Here is a 26,449-nt window from a genome sequence, read left to right as displayed (position 1 = left end):
GATAACTGAGCTATTTTACATTGGTACGTATTACTAGCAACTCACCTCCTAAGCTGGCAAAGTTAGGATCAATGTGTAACGGATTCCAGTCTCCACTGAGGCGGTACAAAGCAGCCTGTGCAGAAAGAATTATAAATGTAACTAGTATTCAGCACTTTCCTAGAATACATTAAAAGAAAAACAGGACACATAGCTGGTTACTGTATATGAAATCCATTATAATGGACCTAATTGAAGCTTTGATTAAAAAATAACTATTTCTAACAAAAAGATGAACTGTAAATCAAATGTGTTTTGGTAACACCTGACACTGAAACCAGTTGAAGAAGACTGTCACATAATAGGAAGGGGATAACCTGGTTACCAATGCCTAAGGAGAAATTCACAGAAAGAAACCCATCAATCTACTCTCATACAAGAAACCACCAAAGGATGCATGAATAAGAACACAAACCTCTACCTCTGTCTCTCCCTCACTCCCCTCTCTCTTTGTAAAATCAATAAATTAAAAAAATTAAGGTCTATTTAAAAAACAATTAAGATAAAGTACATGTTTATGGCCTCTTCTTACTAAACAAAATTTATGCCAACTTTTTAAATGGGGTGTTTTAAATTGAAGCTTGTAACACAATCTAGACACATGAATGTCAATGCAAAAACTTTATACAACTTTCATTTTCCTGGTACAATCCTGAGCATCAGCTCATCCTGCAAAAAGAGACTGGTAGCTTGCCATTAAGATTAAAATTCTGCTTAGTCCAGATTTTCGTATCACTTATTTAGTTAGATAAGACAAAATTAGCAGAAAGATATAAGTAACAAGTGACCATACTTCCCAGCATTTAAATATGGCATTGTTCAAATTAGAGAATACTTTTAACTACCATGGGGAAGAATTTCACAAAACAGCTGAGTATTTAATGTATCTGTATATTAACTTGACTCCTTTGGGTCTATCTCAAGACTTCCCTTCTTATCAATTGCTGTGTTAATCTTCCTGGGACTATTAAAATGTTGTGTATAGACTAGCTATGTCAGTTACCTGACTTTCTTAATTTCTGTAGTTATTTTGTTATCCTTAATTACTGATTATTCTTTTTAAATACATTTTATTCACAGAAATTAACATTAGGAAAATGTCATTTCCTTTTTAATATGCTTTGTACAAGTTTTAAATAAGCTCTTTTCCTTTCTCATTATCCCCACATGATAGTTATGAAAATTATACACTTTTCAATAACTCATTATTTTTCCCTTTATATGTCTTCAAAAAATAACTAAATCCAATCAACTATTAAGATTTTGTATAAGAAGTTCAAGATTTAAAAAGGATGAATTAATCAAGAGAATGTATTTACAGGAACTAGTATAAAGGACACATAGACAAAAACTAAGGGGGGTAGAAATAGGAGGGAGGTGGGGAGCACTGGGGGGTGGGATGGGATGGGAGTAAAAGACAGAAAACTGTACTTGAACAATAAATAAATAAATAAATAATTTCAGGGGAAAAAAAGAGAGAGAATGTAACATTCAAAAACATTTATTCACCTAAGAAAATAATCCTTACTATTTCAACACACGCAAAAAAATAAGGTATAGGCCCTGGCTGGTATGGCTCAGTGGACTGAGTACCGGCCTGTGAGCTAAAGTGTCGCTGGTTTGATTCCCAGTCAGGGCACATGCCTGGGTTGTGGGCCAGGTCCCCAGTCGGGGCCACAAGAGAGGCAACCACACATTGATGTTTCTCTCCCTCTCTCTCTTTCCTTTCTCCTCTATCTAAAAATAAAAAATAAAATAAAATAAATAAGGTAAATAGGAATAAATTTAACCAAGAAGATAAAATGCCTGTACTCAGAAAATCTTAGAACAGTGAAGAAACAAACTGAGGAAGATACAAGTAAGTGGAAGCACATACCATATTCATGGACTGGAAGAATTAACATGATTAAAATGTTCGTATTACCCAAAGCAATCTATAGATTCAATGCAATTCCTATTAAAATACCAATGGTATATTTGAAAGATCTAGAACCAATATTCCAAAAATTTATATAGAACCAAAAAGACCCTGAACAGCCTCAGCAATCTGCCAAGAACCAAGTTGGAAGGATCGAAACAGCCTGGTACTGGTATATGAATAGACATATAGGTCAATGGAACAGAACTCAGTCCGGAAATAAACCCACACCTTTGTGGTCAATTAACATTTGACAGAGGAGGCAAGAGAATACAGTGAAGTAAAGAGAGTCTCTTCAATAAATGGTGTTGGGAAAACTGGACTGGTACATGCAAAAAAATGAAATGTACACCACAAACTACAATAAACACAAAGTGGATAAAAGACAGTATAAGTCACAATGCCATTAAAATTCTAGGAGAAAACACACAATAAAATTTCAGATACCTCACAAAGCAATATTTTTGCCAATATATCTCACAGAACAAGGGAAATAAAATAAATAACTGGAATCACATCAAATTAACAAGCTTCTGCACAGCTAAAGAAACCATTATGAAAATGAAAAGGGAACCAACTGTATGGGAGAACATACTTGCCAATGATATATTAAATGAGGGCTTAACTTCCAAAATATATAAGAACTTACACGACTCAACACCAGCAAGACAAACAACTCAATTACAAAATGGGAAAAGGACCTGAATAGACAGTTCTCCAAGGAGGGCATACAGATGGCCAATAGACATATGAAAAGATGCTCAATGTTGCTAATTGTCAGAAAATACAAATGAAAATGACAATGAGATGTCACCACACACCTGTCAGAATGGCTGTCATCAATAAATCAACAAACAAGTGCTGGTGAGGATGTGGAGAACAGGGAACCCCTCTGCACTGTTTTGGCAATGCAGACTGGTACAGCCACTATGGAAAATAGCATGGAGTTTCCTTAAAAAACGAAAAATGGAACTGCCTTTTGGCCCAGTGATTCCACTTCTGAGAATATATGCTAAGAAATGCTTTGAAATTCAAAGCAGCATTATTTACAATTGCCAAGATATGGAAGCAGCCCAAGTACATAAATAGTCGAGTGGATAAAAAAGTTGTGGTACACTAACACAATGGAATACTATGAAGCAATATGGAAGAAGGAACTCTTACCTTTTGTGACACTATGAATAAACCTGGAGACTATTAATGCTAAGTGAAATGAGCCAGTCAGTGAAAGACAAATACCATATGATCTCACTTATATGTTGAATCTAAGGAACAAAATAAACTAACAAACAAATAAGAATCAGAGGCTCAGAAAACATGGAACAGACTGACAGCTGTAAGAGAGGAAGAGGGAGGTAGGGAATGACTGAAAGCAGGTGAAGGGGTTAGCCAAAGAATATATATGCATGACCCATGGACGTGGACAATGGTGTGGGGATAGCCTGAGGGAGTGGGGGTGGGACTTGGTAGAGAGGGACTAAGGAAGAAAAATTGGGACAATTATAATAGCATAAACAAAATATTTTTTAAAAATCCATCCATTAAGAGCTTCAAATTACATGAAGTAAAAATTAATGGAACTATAGGGACAAACAGAAAATTCAAAATTCTATTACAAGATAAATGATAATTTTTATTTTTTAAGATAAATAATTTTTAAAAGCCTCTTACAAACAATAAAACACTAGGCAAATATACATTATCATTTACATACAAATTAAAGAAAAGATATACTTCAGAGTCTGAAGGGGAAGTTGACAAACTCATGATAGATTATATAGGCTTTGGCATCAGACAGATCTGAGTTCAAATACAGCTCTGCCATTAATGAGTAAATTTCTTTATCACCTGATTTTCTAATACAAAAAAAACCTGAGAGGTTAATAAACCTCTTACAAAGCATTATCCTTGATAAATATTAATACCTCAATAAATGTGAGCTATGATTATAAAAACTTTGGCCACAGTATATGACAACCAAATTTTTAAGATTAGTACCAGTATTCTTATACCACAGATGTCATTCCTATAAAAGAAAAGAAATTCTTCTAAAAACATCATATTAAAGAAATATGAAAAAATATATTATTTCAATGATAGCATTGCTTCTTAAAGATAGAAGAGTAAATACGCAAAGACAAAAAAAGATCCATCATGAGAAATGACTAAAGACAGCAACAACTGGATGTTTGACTAAATTTTGACATAATGCAAAATAACCATTCTGTGAATACTAATAAGGAAAACTGTCAAGGTTTATTTTTCAGAATATTTTAAAGGAATCTCGTATTTCAGAATGAAAACTGAAAGTCTGTTTTGTTTCATTTCTGCCTTAATAAAGAAGTCACTGAAATTCATGTAGTCACATACAGACACAGAAAACTTAAGAAAAATACCTACCAATTGACTGACTTGTACATTATATGTAAGTGGGAAGATTTTATATATATGAATAAATTAGTTCTTAATTTTTATTTTTAAAAACTGTACCCTTAAGTTAAACTAAATGCTAAATAAACGCATTTAGAAACTAGTGCTTCCTAAATCCTCACATCCTCCAAAAATGTGTACAGATCAACCAGAACAAATAAAACTACACAGATCCCAAACCTGCAAAATAACTACAAAATAGAGAACACCAAAAACTGCAAATTCTTATAAATAAAAAAATAAATACCAACTGCCAACAGAGCTATGCCCTGAACACCCTCACAAGGCTACTGCGGAGGGTGGCAGGAAATTGGGAAGGGAGTACAAAAGCAGGACATGGAAGAGAAAAGAGCAAAAGAAAGACAAATCATTTCTAGTCAGAGAAAGTCCACCTTACAGATGAAAATACTGAGAAGAAACCTGGAAGATTAGAACATAGACTATAAAGAAAAGCATTAAAAGGAAACAGACTTCCAAATGGCAATCCCAAAAAGACAACACCTCTGGGGGATAAGAGAATAAAACAAAGATGTCCCTTTAAAGACTGGATAATGAAGAAAAAAAGAAGAAAGAAAATTTATGATCCTGAAAGATAATAAGAACTAAAAATATTTTTTGTTAATTAGCCCTGGCTAACATAGCTCAGTGGATTGATTCCCAGTCAGGGGACATGCCTGGGTTGCAGGCCAGGTCCCCAGCGGAAGCCACAAGAGAGGCAACCACACATTGGTATTTCACTCTCTCTCTTTCTCCCTCCCTTTTCCTCTCTAGAAATAAATAAGTAAAAAATCTTTAAAATATTTTTTGTTAATTAAATACCTCCCCACAGTGCCCCAAAATTCGCTCAAGAAAATTCACTTTGCTACAACAGAAGGCAATCCTGAATTCCTTGAAGAGAAAATCTTAAAAACCATCCGAAACTACCAACCTGCCCACAAAATGCACATAGGTAAATAATCTTCATGGTACAAAGCTACTGTAAGACTAAAAGAGAAAATAAACTAAAACATTGTAACAAATGAAATTTCCCCAAACCAAAAAACTACCAAACAGAAGAAAACTTTAACACTCAAGCATTTGAAAATATGAAAAAAATCCCGGAATCTGAAATTCGAAAAGTAAGACTATAAATGGATAATAAGCATTAATAAATGAGTTAAAAGATGATTAAACTCAAGAAATGTAAGAAAATATCAGAAATGAAGACTAAATTATAAGGCAAAGATATTCAAATAAAAATTTACTAAGAGACATAGAAAAAAAAAAAGGGAGGAAAAGAACCAAGAGAACGGCAATCAAGAAAGAAGTTAAAAAAAACAAGTGGTTGAAAAAAAGACAAAAAAAGATCCAAAAGAGAAAACAAAACAATGAATAAGACCTAACATTTAAAATCATAATCCTAGAAAACTTTTTGAAAAATAAAAGAAAATCTGAATATACATAAAGCACCCCAACTACATGGGAAAACTGACCTGGCATGATCAACATTGAGACCTATTCTGGTAAAATGATTATATTTTAAATATAAAAAAACATGTATTTCTATGGGCCTCAAGGATAAAGACCAAGTAACTTAGAGAAAGGTCATTAGAGTGGCATCAGACTCCTCAAAAACAACAAATAAAGCAAGGGAACACCCAGGGCCAGGTGGCTCAGTTAGTTAAGAGCGTCATCACACACAATAGGTTGTGGGTTGGATTCCTGGACAAAGCACATACCTAGACTGCAGGTTCAATCACCCCTGGGGTGCATACAGGAGGGTGGCCAATCAATGTTTCTCTCTTACATTGATGTTTCTCTTTCTCCCTTCCTTCCTCTCTAAAATCAGTGAGAATGTCCTTGTGTGAGGATTAAAAAAAAAAGCAAGGCAACAGTAGAACACCATTTTATAAAAACTCAGGATTTCATATCCAGCCAAGCTGTCCTTCTAATATCTAGGGCACAGGTGGCAAACACAAGGCCCATGGACTGAATCTGGCCCTCCACCTTGTTTTATCTGGCCCGGTACTTTGTTTCTACCTGGTAGCAGCGCCAAGCTCTAGCTTTACTGTTAAGGAGTAGTTACATTCACACAATCCTAAAATTACCTTCTGCCCTTTGAAGGTAACAGTGAGGCTGATGTGGCCCCGAGTGAAAATGAGTTTGACAACCCTGATCAAGGGTATAGAAAAATGGTTATAAATATACAGAAGTCAAATGAATACAACATATGAGCCCTTCGTTCTTGGAGAAAACTACCAGAGAATAAGCTTTATCCAACCTGGAGATGATGCAAATCCTTAGGCAAAAGAGTTAATAAATAAGACTAAAACAAAGATGAGGAAAAAAGTGAAAGAATAATATATTAATGATAAGTGTTCTGAAAGAGTAAAATTAATGAATATTAAAAAACGGGAACAATAAGGGAGATAAAAAACAAAGAAATAAAACAGGCTCTTTAAGTGTTATATATAAAACAAGTAGAAGGCAAAGAATAAGTAGAAAGCAATAAAACTGAAAAACTAGACAGTAATAAATGAGAAAACTAAGCACTAAAGATATATAAGAAGGTATAGGCCTTGGAGTTCCTGGAATGGACTTAAGTCTTCCACTGTAAACAACTAGAAAAAAATGTGTTTTAAAGGGGAAGGGAGACACTGTTCTTAGACACAGGACAGTAGGCAGTGCAGGGTTACGATTCCTGATAGAAACAAAAGAGATGAACCACCCACCACTCCTTGCCTGATGGTACTCTCCAGACTGCAGTACAAGAAAGGAAACCCAAACACAGCAAAAAGTCTTCCTGAGTCAAACAGATAAATATTAGAGCTCTAGGAGACTCAGCTGGAACGTGTATGTACTGAATGTGTATGTACTATACAGAAGAGCCCCAGGAGTCTAAATAGAGGTCCCTTTGGTGGTCATACAGATGAGACACCTTGTGGAAGATTATAGGCACCCCAGACAACAGTCAGCAACAAGACCCTATACTTGTGAGAAGCCACCTTGGACCTTCTAACCCTGCCCAGCCACCATCTGAGAACAGCTGCATGAGTGACAGAAATACAGTAGAGAAGAACCACCCAGTCAATCCACAGAGGTGTGAAAAATAATAAAATCATTTGAAGACAAAACAAACCAGAAAAGGTAGTACATATAACAAACATGGTAATTTAATAAAGACTTTTATTTTAATTTATAGTATAACATTTCAGTAATAACGTACATAATTTATGTTATACCATTAGTGTATAACCACAATAATTATAATAGTATAACCATAATAATAATAACTTACTTAATAATGATGATAATTAAAATCCTAATTGTTAGAGTAAGTAGTACATATACAGGGGGAAACTAGATATTTGTTTTCATTCTCCCAAAATCCAAGGCCTAACATCTCATACTTATTCTTTGTTCTGTCTAGATTACTGGAGATGAATTTTCTATTTATTATGAAAACTATAAAGTACACTTGTAATCTCATACCAGCCTGAAAATGAAGAGTCTCCTAAAGACATCATAAATACAGTAGTCCAGAGTAACATTAGTAGAATTAAAAATATGGTGGCCAGTTTCCTTACTGATTGAAAAGTCACAGTACTCACTGATATACCTACCTAGCACAAAATTAGTCTTTCTTATTTCCACTTCTCCTTAAAGACAAGCCCATCCGCAATCACCTCTCACTACTCTCCAACGTAAATACTTGAATTCTTACTGCTTGTACACATCATGCTCCTACAGTCTGCTCTCATTACTTCTTATCCCCTTCCTGCCCTCACTTCAAGCCCTACATCTCTGGTGAAAGAGAAAAATCTACACAGCATTTTAGGTCAGTAAACCCACCTCTCCTACCAAACCCCCTGTATATCATTCCCTAATACACATCCCCTCTGAATGCCTACAGCACTTGCTCTACAATCCAAGGCCTGTATTTTCAGCATTTATTACTTGGAACAGGTGCCCTAGCTACTCAGGTATCTACATTTTGAGTGTCATTTTAGCTCCTTGGAAAGAGATCATATTTCTTCTGCTTGTTTGTATCTCCAACAGCACAGACCCTGTTTCAAAAACCCCAAAATCCTCTAAAATTTATGCAAAGTTTTATGCAAAATATTTTTTGAAAAAATAGTATGTAGCTTTCATCATATTGTTGGATGACCATATGATACAAAATGGTAATCTCTGTCAAATAATGACAGATTTTTATACATATACATAAAAATATTTCATTATATACATAAAAATATTTGTTAACAATATTCATCATGCAGCAAAACAGTCAGCTCTGCTAAAAGCTAGTAAAAAGCACTAATCATCTGAAAAAGTAAAGAAAAATTTCTCTACTACTGTGTGTAGAAATTCAAGCCTTGGAAACTACTCAGTTTTTCTTATCTATAGCAAATATATTTTATTATTTCAATAACCCAAGAATAATAAAAGAACATTGGTGGATTTTCTGCACCATGAATCTGTGGTGCGTTTTCTCTTCTTTAGTGCCCTAAAAGGTTGATTTTACTATGAAGTTTAATTAAACATAAATATAGGAGCATTATTAAGAAATTCATAAGAAACAGAAATTGGAAAAACATTTAAAAGCAAAAACTAATCTGAAGAATTCTCTCCATCATCCGATTAGACAGTGTAGAAAATACAATTAATGTGTACCAACCTTAATTCTTTCTGGCTCATGGAACCATATTTCTATTTGCCAGCACACACAAATCCTGCAGAAGTTCTCATGGCAAGCACATCAAAATAAGCACCAAGAAAAGTGGCTCTGTAAATACTCCGCTGCCACTACATGTTCACTCACAGCACGACCAGAGCGTTACATGTTCTACTCTGTCTCTGCATAGTTGGACTTCCTGGTCACTTTAGGAAATAACCTTCAGGTCTCTCAAAAATAAAGTTGTTTTTCTCACTTTATGGCTACCTTTTGTTTCTTAAATAAGTCTCTACATACAGAATTTACTAACTGACAGGGCATTTTATATCCATCATCAGGAAACAAGTTATTTATATCAAATGAAAAAGTTTAAATCACCTATTCCTTCTAAGATGCTTTTATTTTGACTATCTGCTAAAGTTCACATAATATAATCTGATTCCAAGCAATGAAGCTTAGCTTTTTTCCCAATAAAGGATGACTAAAATTTACCTTTGTATTCTTTTCTATTCTGTTCTCTAAGGCTTTCATAAAATTCTTCACTACTGAATATGTCAGTCTCCATAAAGCATGCAGTTCATCATCACCAAGAAAGCATAACGCTTTTTTAACTGACTAATGAAAAACTATTTTATATTATCTTTTGATACCTAATGGAGAAAAAATGATAAATAAAAATTTAGAAAGAATGAATTCCGATCACAAAAGTTTTTTTTATTATATTGAAAGACACAGGCACTATTTTTGGACTCAAAAAATTATAGGGTGTCAAGAGTTCTTAATTAAAAAGTATCAGAAGTCAGGCGGCTTTATCACTTTTAAAATATATAATCTTACCTGATTAAGTGAGGTGGTGTCTCTAACTACAGCATCAGGATGTCTATTAGGTACAGCTACAGCTTCCTGAAATTAAAAAAAAAAAAGAATGTTAAATACTAACAAGTAATATTTATTCTCTTTACCCAAACTAGTATTTGATAACCAACCATGTTTTAAAATAATAAAATCTATAAATTGGATAACACATTTTTTAAAAAAATATTTTATGTTCAGGAAATAACGATGTGTAAAGTTTCATAACACCTAGCTTCATCTACATTATGGTTTCCCTGTTTAAGGAAAGAAGTTATATAATGAGATCCATCCTCTAGGCCACAAAGGAGAAAAAGGTAAAGACTCTTTTCCAACTGCAAAAGATGATGATAGCTATAAAAATTAGACAAACAATTCACATCTGAATAGCTTCAGACCATGTCACAGCACCACCCAACCACCTCCACAAGTGATACACTCAAGGAGAGCACTCAGTGAACACCAGAGTCCCACTGAAGTAAGTCCTGCTCTATTGGGTGGGCCCCTGAACAGCTGATCCCCTGTGGTATTGGTGATCACAGGTGCAGCTGCAACAATCCTTGCACCTGATCATTCTGCTGGTAAATCCTCCCCATTGTGTGAACAACAATCAAGGTTCCAGTATAACAGGAGAGTGTACACAGCCCACAGGGCAGAGCACACCTGGAGTGCCCAGCTTAAGTGACTGGGGAGGGTGTGCCACTGGACCCTGTAGAACACCTATGACACAAAGCCATTCTACCAAGCCCAGGGGACATAGTAGCTCCACCTAATACACAGAAACAAACACAGAGAGGCTACCAAAATTAAGAGACAAAGAAACATGTCTCAAAAGAAAGAACAAGACAAAACTCCAGAAAAAGACAAACAAAATGGAGAGAAGCAAGAGAACTCTCTTTTGGAGAGTTCAAAACAGTGGTTATAAGGATGCTCAATGAACTTAATGAGAACCTCAACAGTGGAAACGGACATGGAAACCATAAAAAAAGAACAGTTCCAAATGAAGAATACACTACCTGAAGTTAAGAATAATTTACAGCAAAGCTACAGTAGAGTAGGTGAAGCTGAAAATCAATTCAGCAATGTGGAATATAAAGAAGCAAAAAATACCTAGTGTGAATAGCAGAAAGAAAAAAGAATCCAAAAACATGAGGATAGTGTAAGGAGCCTCTGGGACAACTTCCAGCATACCAACATTCACATCATGGGGGTGCCAGAAGGATATGAGAGAGAGCAAGAGACTGAAAACCTATTTGAAAAATGAGTGACAGAAACTTCCCTAACCTGGTGAAGGAAACAGACATACAAGTCCAGGAAGCACAGGGAGTCTCAAGCAAGGCGAACCCAGAGAGGCCCACACCAAGACACATCATAACTAAAATGCCAAAGATTAAAGACAAAGAGAAAACCTTAAAAGCCCTTAGAGAAAAGAAGTTGGTTATCTACAACAGTGCTCTCACAAGATTTTCAGCTGATTTTTCAACACAAAGTCAAAAGGCCAGAAGGTAGTGGCAAGAAATATTCAAAGTGATGAAAAGCAAGAACCTACAACCAAGATTAGTCAACCCAGCAAAGCACTTAGAATCAAAGAACATATAAAGAGCTTCCCAGACAAGAAAAAGCTAAAAAAGTCCATCACTACCAGTACATGAAATTTTAAAAGGTGTTCTTTAAGAAGAAAAAAAAATAAGATCACTATGAACAATAAAATGGCAATATCTACCAATATAAATATCAACTATTAAATTTAAAAAACAAAATAAACAAACAAGCAGAAAAAAACAGGCGCATAGATGCAGAGAACAATTTAACAATTGACAGATGAAAGGAAGGTTGGGGAGATGAGTGAAAAAGGAGAAAGGATTAAAAAGTACCAATAGTTGTTACATAACAGTTGTGGGGATGTAAAGTACAGCACGGGGAATATAGTCAATAATAGTCTAATAACTATGTGTGGCGTCAGATGGGTGTGAGATTTATCAGGATGATCACTTAGTAAGTTGTATAATGTCTAATCACTGAGGTATACACCTAAATATACTATTGTTTATCAACTTAAATTGAAAAATAAAAATATTATAAATAAATAAATAATAAAGACAGGACTCTTTACAGGGGTAGTCAGTCTTTGAGGCTAGTCTTAGAGATGTGTTAGGATCTTAGGATGTCTCTACTCAGCTGTCTCAGTCTGTGGTTCTCTCTAGTAAACTTCGAGTTAGGCCAGTTTAACTTACTGTTCTCACGAACCTACCAGCCTCTTCTTGATTATCACCAAACTAACCTTATTTTTGAAGATATCCTTACTTTAAACTTCCAAATACTCTGTTCCAAAATGAGTCAGTCTCCTTGGGAAAAGCTTCAGAGCTCTCATTATTTCAGCTAGCCTTGCCCCTTGGGCAAAAACTCTGCACCACTGCAGCAGAGATGAAAGTGGAGATGGTGGCCCACCTTTCTCCAAGTAATATCCTCACTCTAAAAGTAGAACGCTGGACAGGAGTGGTAACTTCTTGGAACCCTCACTCTAAGAGCAAGCTGGGGCAAGAAAGACGAGGGCCCTGTATTCCCAGCCTGCCATGGGTGGGACAGTCTCTGCCCTACAAGGGGGTGGCTGGTCAGAGGAACACAAAACACAGCCACTTTCACCCCGCATGGAGCTTCTGCATCACCAGCTGTGGGGGAATAACAAAAATTAGTGACATGCTCCTCCAGGGAAGGTAGCACGGCCCTGTTTTGAGAGCTAAGAGCAGAAGGATCCTGTATTCTCAGTTGCACATGCCTGAAGTGAAGCTTCTATGATGCTGAACCAGGAGAAGAGGAAGGAAAGAGAGTTGTGGCTCAAATGTCAGAGATTCTCACTGCACTAACCTGGATACAGACATTGAATAGACATTTGTTCATCTGCTAATTCCCTTAGAACAATTCCCAGGAACTTTAAACTTTCTTTTTTTATATTTAATTTTACTAGTTATGATTGTTTCACTGGTGAAAGGGTCCAAGGAACTCCTCACACCATGACTCCAGAAGCAGTCTCTTGATACTGTCTTTAATAATGCCTTATTCATTCCAGAATATTTATCACAGTATAATCTTACTACCTCAAATAAATTAGAGGCAAAGGCCAAGTTAAATTTGTGTCAAATCCAAGTTCTAAAATATTTTTAGAAAAAATGTGTTTTTAAATATAGTCTGGGAACTGAAGAATAACTAGAATTGTCTTACACAGGTGAAATGCTTACATCATTTAGTGAATGAAGATTTTAATTTTTATAAGAATCACTTTGTACATGTTAGGCTTTTCTAAAGACTTCTGGGTGCTGCAAAGTTTGTGTAAAAAAGTAATAATATACCCATAATATTTCAGGTATATCACACTCAGTCAGATTTTGCTATGTATAACATGTTATGTATTAAAATATGCAAATATAAACATTTCAAATCCAAGGAACAAATTCTGACTCAGAGAAGTATGGATTACTGAGCCTCTACTGTATGAAATAATATGTATAGTGAAGTAGTAAGTTCAAAATATAGGTAAGGATCCTTAACTGCACATTTATTTTGCTTATAAAGCCATAGCCTACCTTGACTTTGTCTGATGTCCGTTTTCCACCAAAACCTCCGGAGCCAACAACAAATAAAGAGAACTGATTATAACATATAAGTTCCTTTCCAGAATAAGAATGGACTGAAAAGTAAAAAAAAAAAAATAATAGTAAGTTATCAAAAGTTGTAACTAGATAACCAATCAGCAATTCTTATAAAAGTTTTAAAAACAAAATGCAATTCCTAAAAGGTTTTGTAATTTAAAGATGCTTGAGTTTGGATTACAATGCATTTCATTTTAACTCACTCAGTCCCAGCTGCTGGAAGGCAGACAGAAGACATTCACAAACCCTTTCTTGACTATGAAATAGCAGCTTCTCTCACCTATTTTTAAACCTCCCAACTTTAATATTTCAATTCTCTCCATCTCAAACATTTCAAACAATCCCACTATAAATTCAGTAACCTCGCAGTCTAACTTTCAAACAGTCTGCCAAAGCACTCAAAAAGAGCCTGGAATGTAAAACAGGAAAGAAGTGAGAACACAGGGATAAGCTTCGGGAGGGCAGGAACATGGCTGTTTTGCTCACCATCATATTCCCAACAATTAGAATAGCTGGGACAAAAAAGACACCTAATAAATATTTATTAAATTAATTAATCAATGGATAAATGACCACTGAGCAAGTTAGTAGATAGGTAAGCAAGTAATAAATGAATGTAAGACAGCTGCCCTCTTTCTACTGACTAATTTCCTAGTGAGAGTTTGAGTATTATCTGTATCTGCAGCTCTAGAAAACTAGGAATATGAATTTGAACTGCATGACAGGAAAAATCCAATTATAACAAAAAATAAGAAGTCATAGCAATTTGTACTTAAAATGAAATTTTTGTCTTTATTACATAAGAAACTGTAAATCTAACTTTATCTATGCTTTATCTACAAATTCTGATACATTATTACACATTGCCAAGCTACAGTTAAATAAATGGATTAGGTCAAGAGAAAACAGTAAAAGTTAAAGCTAAGGTTACTGCAGAAGTTTTTTTTTTTTTTTTTAAGGTTTTATTTATCTTTAAAGGGGAAGGGAAGGAGAGAGGGAAAGAAACATCAATGTGCGGATGCCTCTCATGTGCCCCCTGCTGGGAACTGGCCTGCAACCCAGGCATGTACCATGACTGGGAATCGAACCTTGGTTGTTTGGTTCGCAGGCCCGCATTCAATCCACTGAGCTATACCAGCCAGGGCCGGTTACTGCAAAAGTTTTGTTTTGTGGTATATTACTTTTGATAGAATAGTGAGAAGGCTAAAAGAAAACTGGGAGAATTAAAGCTGAATACTGGCCAACATTTGGAATGACAAGAAAATATGAAAATCTAGAAAAGAGGAGGAAGATAAAAAGAGAGGAAAAGGAGAGATAACTAACATATGATGAAATACTGTTAACAGAAACAATGTAGCAGAATATTTAAGAGCATCAAAAATGTTCTCAATACATTATTAAGTAAAAATAGGACTGGTTTCAAAACAGCATCTACAGTATAACTTCCTATGTATTTAGAACGAAAATGATAACATCTATATTCCAAATATCAGACAATATTAAACTTCCCATTGCCATTATTTCTAAATTTTTTGACGATATCTATTTCTTTTGTTCTTAAACTTTTAAAAAATCAATTTTAAGCAATGTATCTATAGCTCAGATTTAATTATGTCAACATTTATTAAACTACTATTTATTTTTTCCACTGCAAATATAATGTGGCTGTGGTGTTTAAACCATATTATGAGTTCAGTAGGCCCAAATGATTGATTAAGGGGTCAAATATGTTCCAAGTTCCAAAGGGCCAACATAGAAAAGTATATTTACAATACTGCTTAATTATCAACTGAGGGCTGTCTATGTATCCCTTCCTGTCAAAAACATACTCCAGTAAGTATAATTCTCCTCTGTGTTCTTCAAACCAGCCACACTTCTTCTGTGCTTTGGTTATATTGTCTGAAATTGCCTGCAATGTCCCACTGTCCCCACCCCTCACCCCAACCTACTCCCCTTCTTCCCCTCCTCCCTTATTTTCTAAAAAAAGTTTATACACTTTAGATTGCTTGTCTTGTTTTCCCACAAACTGACAAATACAAACTTACTAATCACTTGTATGGTGAAGTACTCTGTTACATACAAAGCCTATCAGTTTAACAATATTGTTATAAGAACCAGAAATGAGTTACCATCCATAAGAATTACTAAACCGGATCCTTTATCTAGGATATCAGCAATAACTGCTTCACATTTTAATGTTCCTAAAATGAAAAGTAAAATAAATAAATAAACACACTGTTTTAAAGACCATAAGTAAATGAATAGGCTGTGTTAAAAGCTGTAAGTTATGTTAAGACATGAGAGAATTTAATCGGAAGTCCAACGAAACTAAAAAGTAGGGTTTGAAATAATTTTTAACCAGAATACCTGAGTCACTAAATTTGAAACATCAGTAATTCTGATAAATTAGATTTTAAGAAATAACAATTTTTAATTATCTAACAAACATTAATTAAGCATACAACTGATACCATTTACCCCATTCCTTCTCAAATCTCTACTGGATTCAATGAGCCACTGTTTCTCTCTAATCATTGGGTATTTTTATGCGTCTTCTTTCCATCATTTAACTGGTGATGTCCTGATGGATCTTCACTGTCTGGGAGTAAACTCATCTTTTTCTCAAACCTGCTAATCTGCTTTTCTCTTTGTTCCATATACGAATGAATTGTACTAGTCACACAATAGCCCAAGCCAGAAACTTGAGCACCATCACTGATTTCTGAAATCAGTTAGATTATACTAAAAACTTCTGTTTCATCCTTAAGTCTAGGAAGAGCCATCTGTGGTTTTTAATAAGTAAGTGACAAGCACAGTTGCATTTTGGAAATATTCTGGCCTCAGTGTGGTAAATAGACCTAATGGGAACAAGAATGGCGGCAGAAAAAACACTTAGAAAATAAGAAGAACACCTAGAAAGTGGACTAAAGAAAGACATAGAGGTGGAGGTAGACAGAAATAGCAGGATTCGGATGTACTGAAGGGAGAGAAAGAACTAGAATCACATCCGGTAACTGGATGTGCAAGATGGTAAAAAAGAAGCCACAGATGATATCCATATTGGCCACATTCACCCCTAAACAACTCTCAGACCCACCCAGTTCTTCCCATCTCTCCACTACCACCTTAATGCAAGCTACCGTCATTTCACTGGAACTACCACAACAGACTTAAGTAGGTGCCTGCACATCCACTCCGGTCTGTACATGTCTGAGGCGATTTTTCCCAAAGTCGAATCTGACAATGCAATTAACTGCTCTTCCCAACACCACCACCATTACGCCTCTCCCCACCACCTCCCAGGGCTCTTGTGATAAATATAAAATTCCCTAACATGATCTATGTGATACTATTTCCTGCCACCACTGCCAGGCTTCATGTATATTGAGGGCCTTTACACAGGCCCTTGGCTCTGTCTGGTATGTTCTTTCCTTCTTTCTTTACCTAACTGTGTATCACACTAAAATCTTTCTTTAAACCTCTCTTCAAGTCAGTTCTTCTGTAATGTTTACCACATGTAGTTGCAATTACACAATCTGTGGCTACCCTCCTCACCAACAAGATTATATGCCCCATGGGAGCAGAAGACAGAGTTGTTTCTATACTCCATTCATTCACAGCAGCAGAATACCGAGAACTTATTATTAGCAAGCCATCAGAAAACTGTTGATGAACTGGTGATGATATCCCCAGTTGATCAATTCCACGGCCAATCAAACATGAGGTCTACTTTCTACATACCTCTGCAATTCCTTCACCTGCACCCACCCACATGGTCAACCTATACAATCAACCATGGTCCCTTACTTCGATTATTACTACAGTGCCTTACAAAGTCTCCTTCCCTGTCTCATCTGCTTGTACTCCAAGCAGAACTGATGCTTTTTAAAATCCACATCTGATCATATAATTCTCTCCTGCTTATAGTCCTTCAGTGGCTATCTATTGCCTTTAAATAAATCCAAACTTCTTCACCTGATTTTCGAGGCTTTGCAAGACCATTTTACCTCTCTGCTCTCACACCTTGCTTCCCTCCCCAAGCTGTCTTTAAGGAAGCTGTAACTATTTTTAGTTCCCCTAACAATCAATGCTTTTTCTCACTTCCAAACTTTTGCACAGAGTATTGCCATTACATGAAATATTTTTCAATCTCCTCTGAACACTAACTCCTAATTTCAGATCTCAATTTAAATTTCATTTCTACCAAGAAGCCTCCCTCAACCCCTCAAGTTGCATTCTAGGTTTTCCTATGTGCTCCTGTAACAAACTTATCCTTCTTCCATTACAATGTATTACACAGTGCCAATCACTGCCCATTGTCTCTGTACACCATTAGACAAGTTCTAAGCTCTGCAAAAGTAAAGACAATGTCTTTTCATGGTTACATTACCAAGCTTAGTGTAATGCCTGGCACAAAATAGGTACTGGTATTTAATAAATATTCAGTGAGTGAATAATTAATTAACAAGCAATTGTTTTCTTCCTCCACTTTTCTATAATTTATGAATTCTCTATAATGAGAACATGTTATTGTATAATTTTATTAAAATCTACTTAAACATGAGTACTTCAAGAGAAAATGGTTAAATCTACCCTAACAATCAAAACCACATATCCATGAGGTTCTATTTGGGAAACTTGGGATAATTACATTTGCATAATGCTTAACCATTCATAGCACATTTACATATACTAATATTTAATAGCTACATATTCCCTGTCAGATATTGGTAACATAATCAATCTCACTTTCCAGATAAAATACAGTATTGTTTTTCCCTAATAACAGAAACCATCTCAAGAAAGTAGTGAATCATAAAAAGAAAGAATGACATGAAATAGAAACATAATAAAGATCAAACATCTGACCCCAGAAAAGCTAGAAACCAGCACATGCTAGACTAGTCCATGTGTAGTTCACAATGGAAAGTAAAGTGCACTCTTCAGTTTCTTGCACTCTGTCCAATTATGTTTATATTCTTACCACAAGGAGCAGTAAATCAACCTGTGATAGTATCACTGTGGCTAACAAATGAGTAAGAGATACAGAGATGGTGACACCAGTCTCCCAATGCCTGAGTTCCTATGTCTCATCAACTAGTATGTTTTACGAAGATGTTACAAATATTGGTCAAACCTTGGTTTTCTGCAGGTTTTTAATGAGGTTCCAAACTGTAAGTATCTTGAATTTTCAGTATTTACATTTACTAGACAATAAACTTTAAAACTACTTAAAAATACACAGGAGCTTCTGATAAAAAGTAATCATGAGAAATATAACTTAAGGCTAAGGAAATACAAGAAACTAAGAAAAGTCTTTTCCACACCTATTGAAAGCACCTATTTGTTGCAATCATTTTTTAACATATTTCTAATCTCTTTTCATATTTAAAATCTGTAGTGGCAGAAACCTATCTTACACATTTCTTCCCTTCTCGTAACACCATTTCCCAAATGAACGTGTTAGGCTGGATGCGTACAAAACACACAGGAAGCTTCCCATCCTCCACCACCACCACCATCATACCACCCAAACATGACACATGTGTGCACATGAAATCTCCAGAGCTGGGACATGGAATCCATATTGTATTTCAGATAACAGGTAATATAATATAATGTAGTACTGGTGACTCTGATATGCAGCCAGACCACAAAATTATCCAAAACCGAACACTGTGCTTTACACGTGGCAGGTGCCCAGCAGAGAGGGAAATGGGGCCACCACACGCTGGGCACGGCCTCAGACGGAAAGAGCTGTGTGCACCCGATGCTGTAACACTACCGCTGAACTAAAGCTACTCAGCGTTAAGCAGTAAGAATCTCATAATTTTTAGTAAAAGAAGAAGACTGAAGAAAAAAACTAGGATTCTAGCTATTTGCTGACCTCTACCTTATATAATGTGAAATGACAAACATTTTTTTGTCTTTCACCAACTTAAATGGTCAGTATAGAATTAGACAATATTCTAACATCAAAGTAGCAAAACGAAACAAATATGTCAAATTATAGAGAAAGAATAAAATGAGAAGCTTTACTGAACAAGACATTATAATGAAAAATAAAACATTAAAGATACAAAAATTCTGTATCTTTTAACATGGTTTGCTTCATGAAAATCAGTACCAACATAAACACGTGAGAAAAGACTACTGTATTAACAGGAACCATAACTGATTATACACAATCAGTAAGTTTAGAACACACAAACAAAAATGCTCCTTTCAGTTCTTAATTACCATACATCAATAAACTGTTAGATTTTGAAGTAACTTATTAAATAAGACTATTAATAAACAAAGTATAAGATAACCAAGTATTAGTTAGTATTAACCTTTTCTAATGGCTGACAAGGACATAAATAACGTGTGACCTGGTTTAGCCTGGTCACTGAATGCCAATTTAACACACTGACACAGCTGGAAGGTTAGTCAGAAAATAAAATTATGGTGTGATTATGGAATCAGCACATCAAGAACTCACCTGCTCTGGGAAGTGGTTTATACAACTCCAAGTACTGCTCTCCATGCAGAACCTATGTTAGGATAAGCAAAATTTTATTAGCAGATTTTCTTTTTCCACAGGTTCTGCCTATAAGATATTGCTAATCAAAAGTGACATTTCACTGTCTACATGCTCATACCACTACTTTCCCCAAATCATCTGTCTCACTTTGGCTTCTACTTCTTAATCACACGATGCAGAAATAATCAGTCCACCAATCTAAAAACTGTCTTTTGGAGCAGAGACCACACCTTATATTTGCTTTCTTTTTAAACATTGATAAATCCTCACTAACTGATAATTATGGATTATTTGCTAAACTAAGCTATACTTTCAGTATTTATCACTGTGCCTGGAACATATTGAGTATCCAATAAATATCTGTTGAATGAAAATGAACAGGTTCCAGCCAAGATGGAGGCATAGGTAGAATCCCTTCACTTCCTCATACAATCAAAAGGAGGATAACAACCAATCTAAAATCAAAAAACAACCAAAAGTGCCAGAAAATCAAACTGCACAGAACTCTGACAACCAAGAAAAAGAAAAAATCAACCAGAAGAACCTGACCAGTAAGGCAGCAGACCTCTTGGGCCAACTCAGAAAACCCATGGGGAAGTGGCAGACCATGGTGGCGGGGCAGGGTGCCGAGTTCAGCAGGCTGTGAGGGAGGGGCTGACTTAAAGGAAAAACAGACTCAGAGCTGACTGTGGGCTATGGCTGGGGTTGCCACAGTAGGAGATACTCCCAGCCTCACATTAGAGTTGAAAAGTGTGCCAGAGGCAAGCAAAAGAGCTGCGCTGTTCCCTCTCTGGTCCCACCCCTACAGGCAGCCCTACAGCACAGCAAGGAGGGTTGCCCTGCCTGGGTGAATCCCTAAGGTCCTGCCCCCTTACAACACATCAGCTGCGCCAAGACAAAGAAATATGGCCCGAATAAAAGAACACAGCAAAACCTCAGAACTAAGCGATAAGGAGACTGCCGACCTACCTGATGAAGAATTTAAAGCCCTGGTAATCAAAATGTTCACAGATCTGATTGAGCTGGGTCAAAAAAGGAAAAAACAAATGAAGGATATCCAAAGTGAAATAAAGCAAAATTTTAGGGAACCAACAGTGGCAGGAAGGAAACCAGGACTCAAAGCAACAATTTGAAACAAAAGAAAGAAATAAACATCCATCCAAAAGAAAAGAAGAAAACAAGAATCTTGAAAAATGAAGAGAGGCTTAGGAACCTCTGGGACAACTTGAAACATTCCAATATCCAAATTATAGGGGTGCCAGAAGGAGACGAACGTCAAGAAATTGAAAACTTATTTGAACAAATAATGAAGGAAAACTTCCCCAATCTGGCAAAGGAAACAGATTTCTAGGAAGTCCAGGAAGCCCAGAGAGTCCCAAAGAAGTTGCACCCAAGGAGGAAAACACCAAGGTACATCATCATTAAGTTACCCAAGATTAAAGACAAAGAGAGAATCCTAAGGAGCAGGGGAAAGGAGACAGTTACCTACAAAGGACTTCCGATAAGGCTACCAGCTGATTTCTCAAAAGAAACGCTTGCAGACAAGAGGGGGCTGGAAAGCAGTATTCCAAGTCATGGAAGGCAAAGATCTACATCCAAGATTGCTCTACCCAGCACAGCTTTCATTTAGAATGGAAGGGCAGATAAAGTGCTTCCCAGATAAGGTCCTCAGATAAGGTCAAGTTAAAGGAGTTCATCATCACTAAGCCATTATTATGTGAAACATTAAAGGGACTATTCTAAGAAAAAGAAGATAAAAAATATGAACAGTAAAATGACAACAAACTCACAACTATCAACAAATAAACCTAAAAGGAAAGAAAAACAACAGAAACAAAAACTAAGCCAACAACCAGAACAGGAACAGAATTATAGAAATGGACATCCCACAGACAGAGTTCAGTGGGGAGGGGGAAGGGAGGAATGGGGGAAAAGGTACAGGGAAGAAGCAGCATAATTAGTAGGCATTAAATAGACAGGAAAGATGAAAAATAGTATAGGAAACAGAGGACTCAAAGAACTTATATATATATATAACCCATGGACATGAACTAAGCGGAGGGAGGGAATGCTGGAGGATTGGGGGGGCAGGGTGGAGGGGGGATACAGGGGAGAAAATTAGAAAAACTGCAATAGCATAATTAATAAAAAAAAGAAAATGCACAAATTGGCCACATACCAAATACACACAACCAAAACACAAACACAAACCTTCAAAACTACGTTCAAAAGAAAAGCATTTTCTATGCCAACATCTCCTTAGTATAATATCTCATAAATTATCTACAAAGAGCAGATACTGTACCTACAAAGAGCAAAGGCCCCTGTATAACTTCACAGCCACTTTACATCCATGTACTGAAGCAAGGATGCACAATGTACACAGGAAAACCAAAGGACAGAATAAACAAAACCTGACCCACACATCCAAATGACCACACTCTACTGCCACGGGACAGCTTAATTCCCAGTCTTTCTCAGAACCCAGGAGGGAACAAAAAGCAGTGAGAGGCTGGCAGTGATGGGACCACAAATGGACTATCTCACTATCGCATGGCCTGGGAAGGTGGTATTCAAACTCCATGATAACTATTGTTCCCAGCTCCAGATATGGAATGCCATTTATGATTTCGAACTCCATTCAACTCTGAGGGACAAGTTTGAAATATTTGCTTTGCTTGCTCTTACATTATGCTCACAGAAGAACTGTATGCAGCAACTACCATGGGAAAGTAAATAAAACAAACTGCTTGGCACTCATTTCTCGCTTCCCTCCCAACTTCATGAAATACTCTAATAAGTTCTCATTAGTTTAGAGCAGCAAAGGGCTAAAGAAAACCCCAGTAACTGGATTCTCCAATCAATCAATTGCAGAAAGTGTCTCACAGCTCTATGATTCAACAATTATCACTGGACTTATAATCTAAACCTTACTCCAAGGAATAAAATAAACCCCACCTCAAAAGCTTTCTTTTAGTCGTGCACTCCTTCCTTCTTGAAATGACTTATTCACTTTGCTTCCCAAATACCATATTCTGATATTCCTCATAACTCACACCTCACCAGCCATTCCTTCTAAGTCTCTCTTGCCAATTTCTCATCTCTTCAACCACTAACCACTGCAGGGACCCTACACACAAGATCTTCTCCACTTACACTCACGCATTAGGTTATTTCATCTAATCTCATGTCTTTAAATATTACAAACTCCAATTAGACCTTACCCCCAAACCCTAGATTCATCTACTCAACTACCTACTTTATAGCTCCACCTAAATGTTTAACGGCCATTTCAAATCTGTCCAAAACCAATTCCTAATTATCCCCACCTTCCAATAACTGAACATAACTATTTTATTATATATATTGTCATATATAACTACTGTACATATTAAATATGTTGCATATAATTAATTCTAAATAATATAGATATGCATACAGGGTGGGTAAAAGTACGCTTACAGTTATGAATACACAAAAGTTTATTACTGTATTATTATTTAGTATTTCATTATTTTCCAAATGAAATGTAAACCTACTTTTACCCACCCTGTATATATCATTCCAAAAACCTTTATCCTTGACTCTTTTTTCTTTCCCCTGATATTCAACTTTTTGCTTGAGTTAGTATTTTAGGCTACTAACTGGTTTCCTTGCTTCCATGCTTGGCTCCCATATAATGTACTCTCCACACAGTAGCAAAAAAGAGCCTCTGAGTGAATACAGCAGCTCATATATTACTCCTCCATTCAAAGTGTTACTAATGGCCCCGCTCATTTATCAGAATATAAACTGAAACCCTTACAATGACTACAAGGCCCTCTTCTACCAGAGCCCCTTGCTCGCTCTACAGCTATACTGACGCCCTTGCTGTTTGAAAAACAAGCCAAGTATGCACCTGCCTCAGGGCCTTTTACACTTGTTCTGTCAGCCTCAAATACTCTTCCACTGGATAATTAATTCCCTGGCTTGCCCTTCACCAATACCACCAGGTAAGGATTATCATATCCATTTTATACATAGGAAAACAAGGTTGGAGATGTTATTTACTGTTGGTCAAACAGTAAGAAAATGGCAGAGAGAGAATTAATAACATTATGCCAGGGTTGTGGGACTAAACAGGGCTATTTTCTTCTTTTTGTTTGTATTTTGAGAATCCTCTTCTCTTTTATTCTTAAAAAGTCAAAAGATATGCCAACTTCGTATCCTGAATCAACCATTATAAACTATTTTATTAATATATACAACCATAGTGATATTTATCAATAATATTTATTATGCATTACCTTTGCTAAGTTGACTGAAAGTCCAGGAATCGCTGCTAATTTTCCATCCATTATAGATTTCTGAGCTATAATAACTCCAAAGGTAGGCAAACAGGAAAAGTCAGGATTTCCCTCATAAATAAATTTAAAATCCTTTGGTTCTCTGAGCGATGCTCCCACTCCAAGAGCATACATAATAGCTTCCAGTTCCGTGTAAGCAGAAGAAAATGAAGAAAATTTATGGCCAATAGCTCCATCCTATGGGACAAATGGAGGAAATAATTTTTTACTCGTCTTGGTCAAATCTTTAAATTTTTAACTTTTCAAAACTATTACTTCCATACATACCTAGGATTGCTTTAGAAAAAATGTGACTAGACTATCATTCTAGTGAATTTGATGGAGTATTATAATTGTTTCATTACATTTGAATTTTTTAATAGAAATCAATTAGATTACATATGAAAAAAACTTCATTTATAGCTAAGTAATATTTTATCACTTGCTTCTTGCTAACAAATAGCATGTATCATTTTACTTTCCTATCTCCTGATTCTGATGCGAGATTAACAACTACTAGCTATCAAAAATAAATAAATGAACAAATAAATAAACAAATTTGTTATAAATAGCAATGGTGAATTGTCCTATAATATTTATTATATAAAAATCTACTATAAACAGAGGAACAAAACACTGCTTAATGCTTATAAATTAGACTGCCTCATGATGGTTTAGTTAAAATGAGATTTTATCTGAAGCTATTTCCCAGGATTGTCCTTTATCTAACTGGATATCGTATTTTTCTATTCAGTGATGATATACCTAGCAATTTTGTGAAACATACATTAAGTTATGAAAGAATGAGGTCCAATTTATAATCACTTTCATTTTCTAAAGCAGGAGTTGTCAAACAATGGTTGAGAATTAAAAATAGTTTTCATATGTATAATTTAACTTTAGTAGTTAAAGAAAGAAAATCAAGAGTTTGTGACAGAAACAGTACGTGGTCCAGAAAGCCTAAAACACTGATTAGCTAGCCTTTTAGTGAAGAAGTTTGCTAACCTCAATTCTAAAGTAAAATCACAACTATATACTGACCATATTCTCAGGGTTAAAATTATATAGTTAATTATATCACTGTCTGTCCTGAGTCACAGAATACCAAAACTGAATGTATTAAAATAATTTACTTATTATTTATGCACTAAACCTTTTTTTAAAGGATAAATAAAAAGGTGGCAAGTTGGCCAACTTCCCATAAGCTATAACCACAACTCTCTTAAAATTTCTGACACAATGGAAGGCTTTTCAAATTATGAAATACTTCCAAAATACGTTCTGTCAATGCTTTCCCTTAAAAAAATGACTCAGGAGATGCTCTAAAATAAATTAGCCTTTTCTAAAAAGTTAGAAACATGGTGACTAGAGTAGGATTATTTGTGATTCTCAAAAAAAAAAAAAAAGATACTTGTCTAAAGTAAAGGTACATTTATGCCCTGGCTGGTATAGCTCAGTGGATTGAGCACGGGCCTGCGAACCAAAGGATCGCGGTTAGATTCCCAGTCAGGGCACACGCCTGGGCTGCAGGCCAGTTCCCCACAGGGGACACCAGAGGCAACCATACATTGACATTAAAAAAATGAAAAATAAAGTAAAGGTACATTTAATACTCTAGTCTTGTGTCCATTCAAATTCTATAAATATTTGGTACATCTATTATGAGAAGGTTTGGGGTCACTTATCTTTCTTATATAACAACAAAATACTTTTTTTGTATTAAAGAAAAGATCTTCATAGAAGGCACAGCTTTAGGTTTATTCCCCCCACTTACAAATCCTATTGTGGCTGTTTTTGCTGCCACATGGCTGGTACGATTTGTTGAAACTCTTCCATCTGAAGCTATTTTACTCAGAATTTCAAGCATATTGGAAGTTGATTCTAAAACAAGAACAACAACAATAATGTGATCAAGAAAATGTGCTAGATCAGCAATTTTCAACCTTTTTCATTTCATGGAACCATAAACTATTAAAATTCTGCAGCACACCAAAAAATGTATTTTTTACCAATCTGATAAAAAATAGGTATAATTGTGAGTCATTCACACTGGATTGC

The 26,449-nt window shown here is 35.7% G+C and overlaps 1 protein-coding gene across 1 annotated transcript in view; it reads right to left on the bottom strand.

Annotated features, from left to right (window-relative positions):
* HSD17B4 (hydroxysteroid 17-beta dehydrogenase 4) overlaps positions 1-26,449 on the bottom strand; it is an 82,743-nt gene that overhangs the window by 20,705 nt on the left and 35,589 nt on the right. The window contains exons 12-18 of the mRNA XM_037147821.2: positions 26,166-26,272; positions 24,353-24,589; positions 20,025-20,076; positions 15,670-15,741; positions 13,475-13,578; positions 9,879-9,944; positions 46-115 (exon numbers count right to left, since the gene is read on the bottom strand). Of these exons, the coding sequence (XP_037003716.2) occupies positions 46-115; positions 9,879-9,944; positions 13,475-13,578; positions 15,670-15,741; positions 20,025-20,076; positions 24,353-24,589; positions 26,166-26,272 (708 nt within the window). The remainder of the gene's footprint in view (positions 1-45; positions 116-9,878; positions 9,945-13,474; positions 13,579-15,669; positions 15,742-20,024; positions 20,077-24,352; positions 24,590-26,165; positions 26,273-26,449) is intronic.

Source organism: Artibeus jamaicensis, unplaced genomic scaffold (assembly GCF_021234435.1).
Source record: "Artibeus jamaicensis isolate MK-2021 breed Jamaican fruit bat unplaced genomic scaffold, CSHL_Jam_final contig_402, whole genome shotgun sequence".
Taxonomy (NCBI): Eukaryota; Metazoa; Chordata; class Mammalia; order Chiroptera; family Phyllostomidae; genus Artibeus; species Artibeus jamaicensis.
The sequence above is the reverse complement of the archived record's forward strand: the minus strand, read 5'-3'. Positions and strand labels throughout refer to the sequence as shown.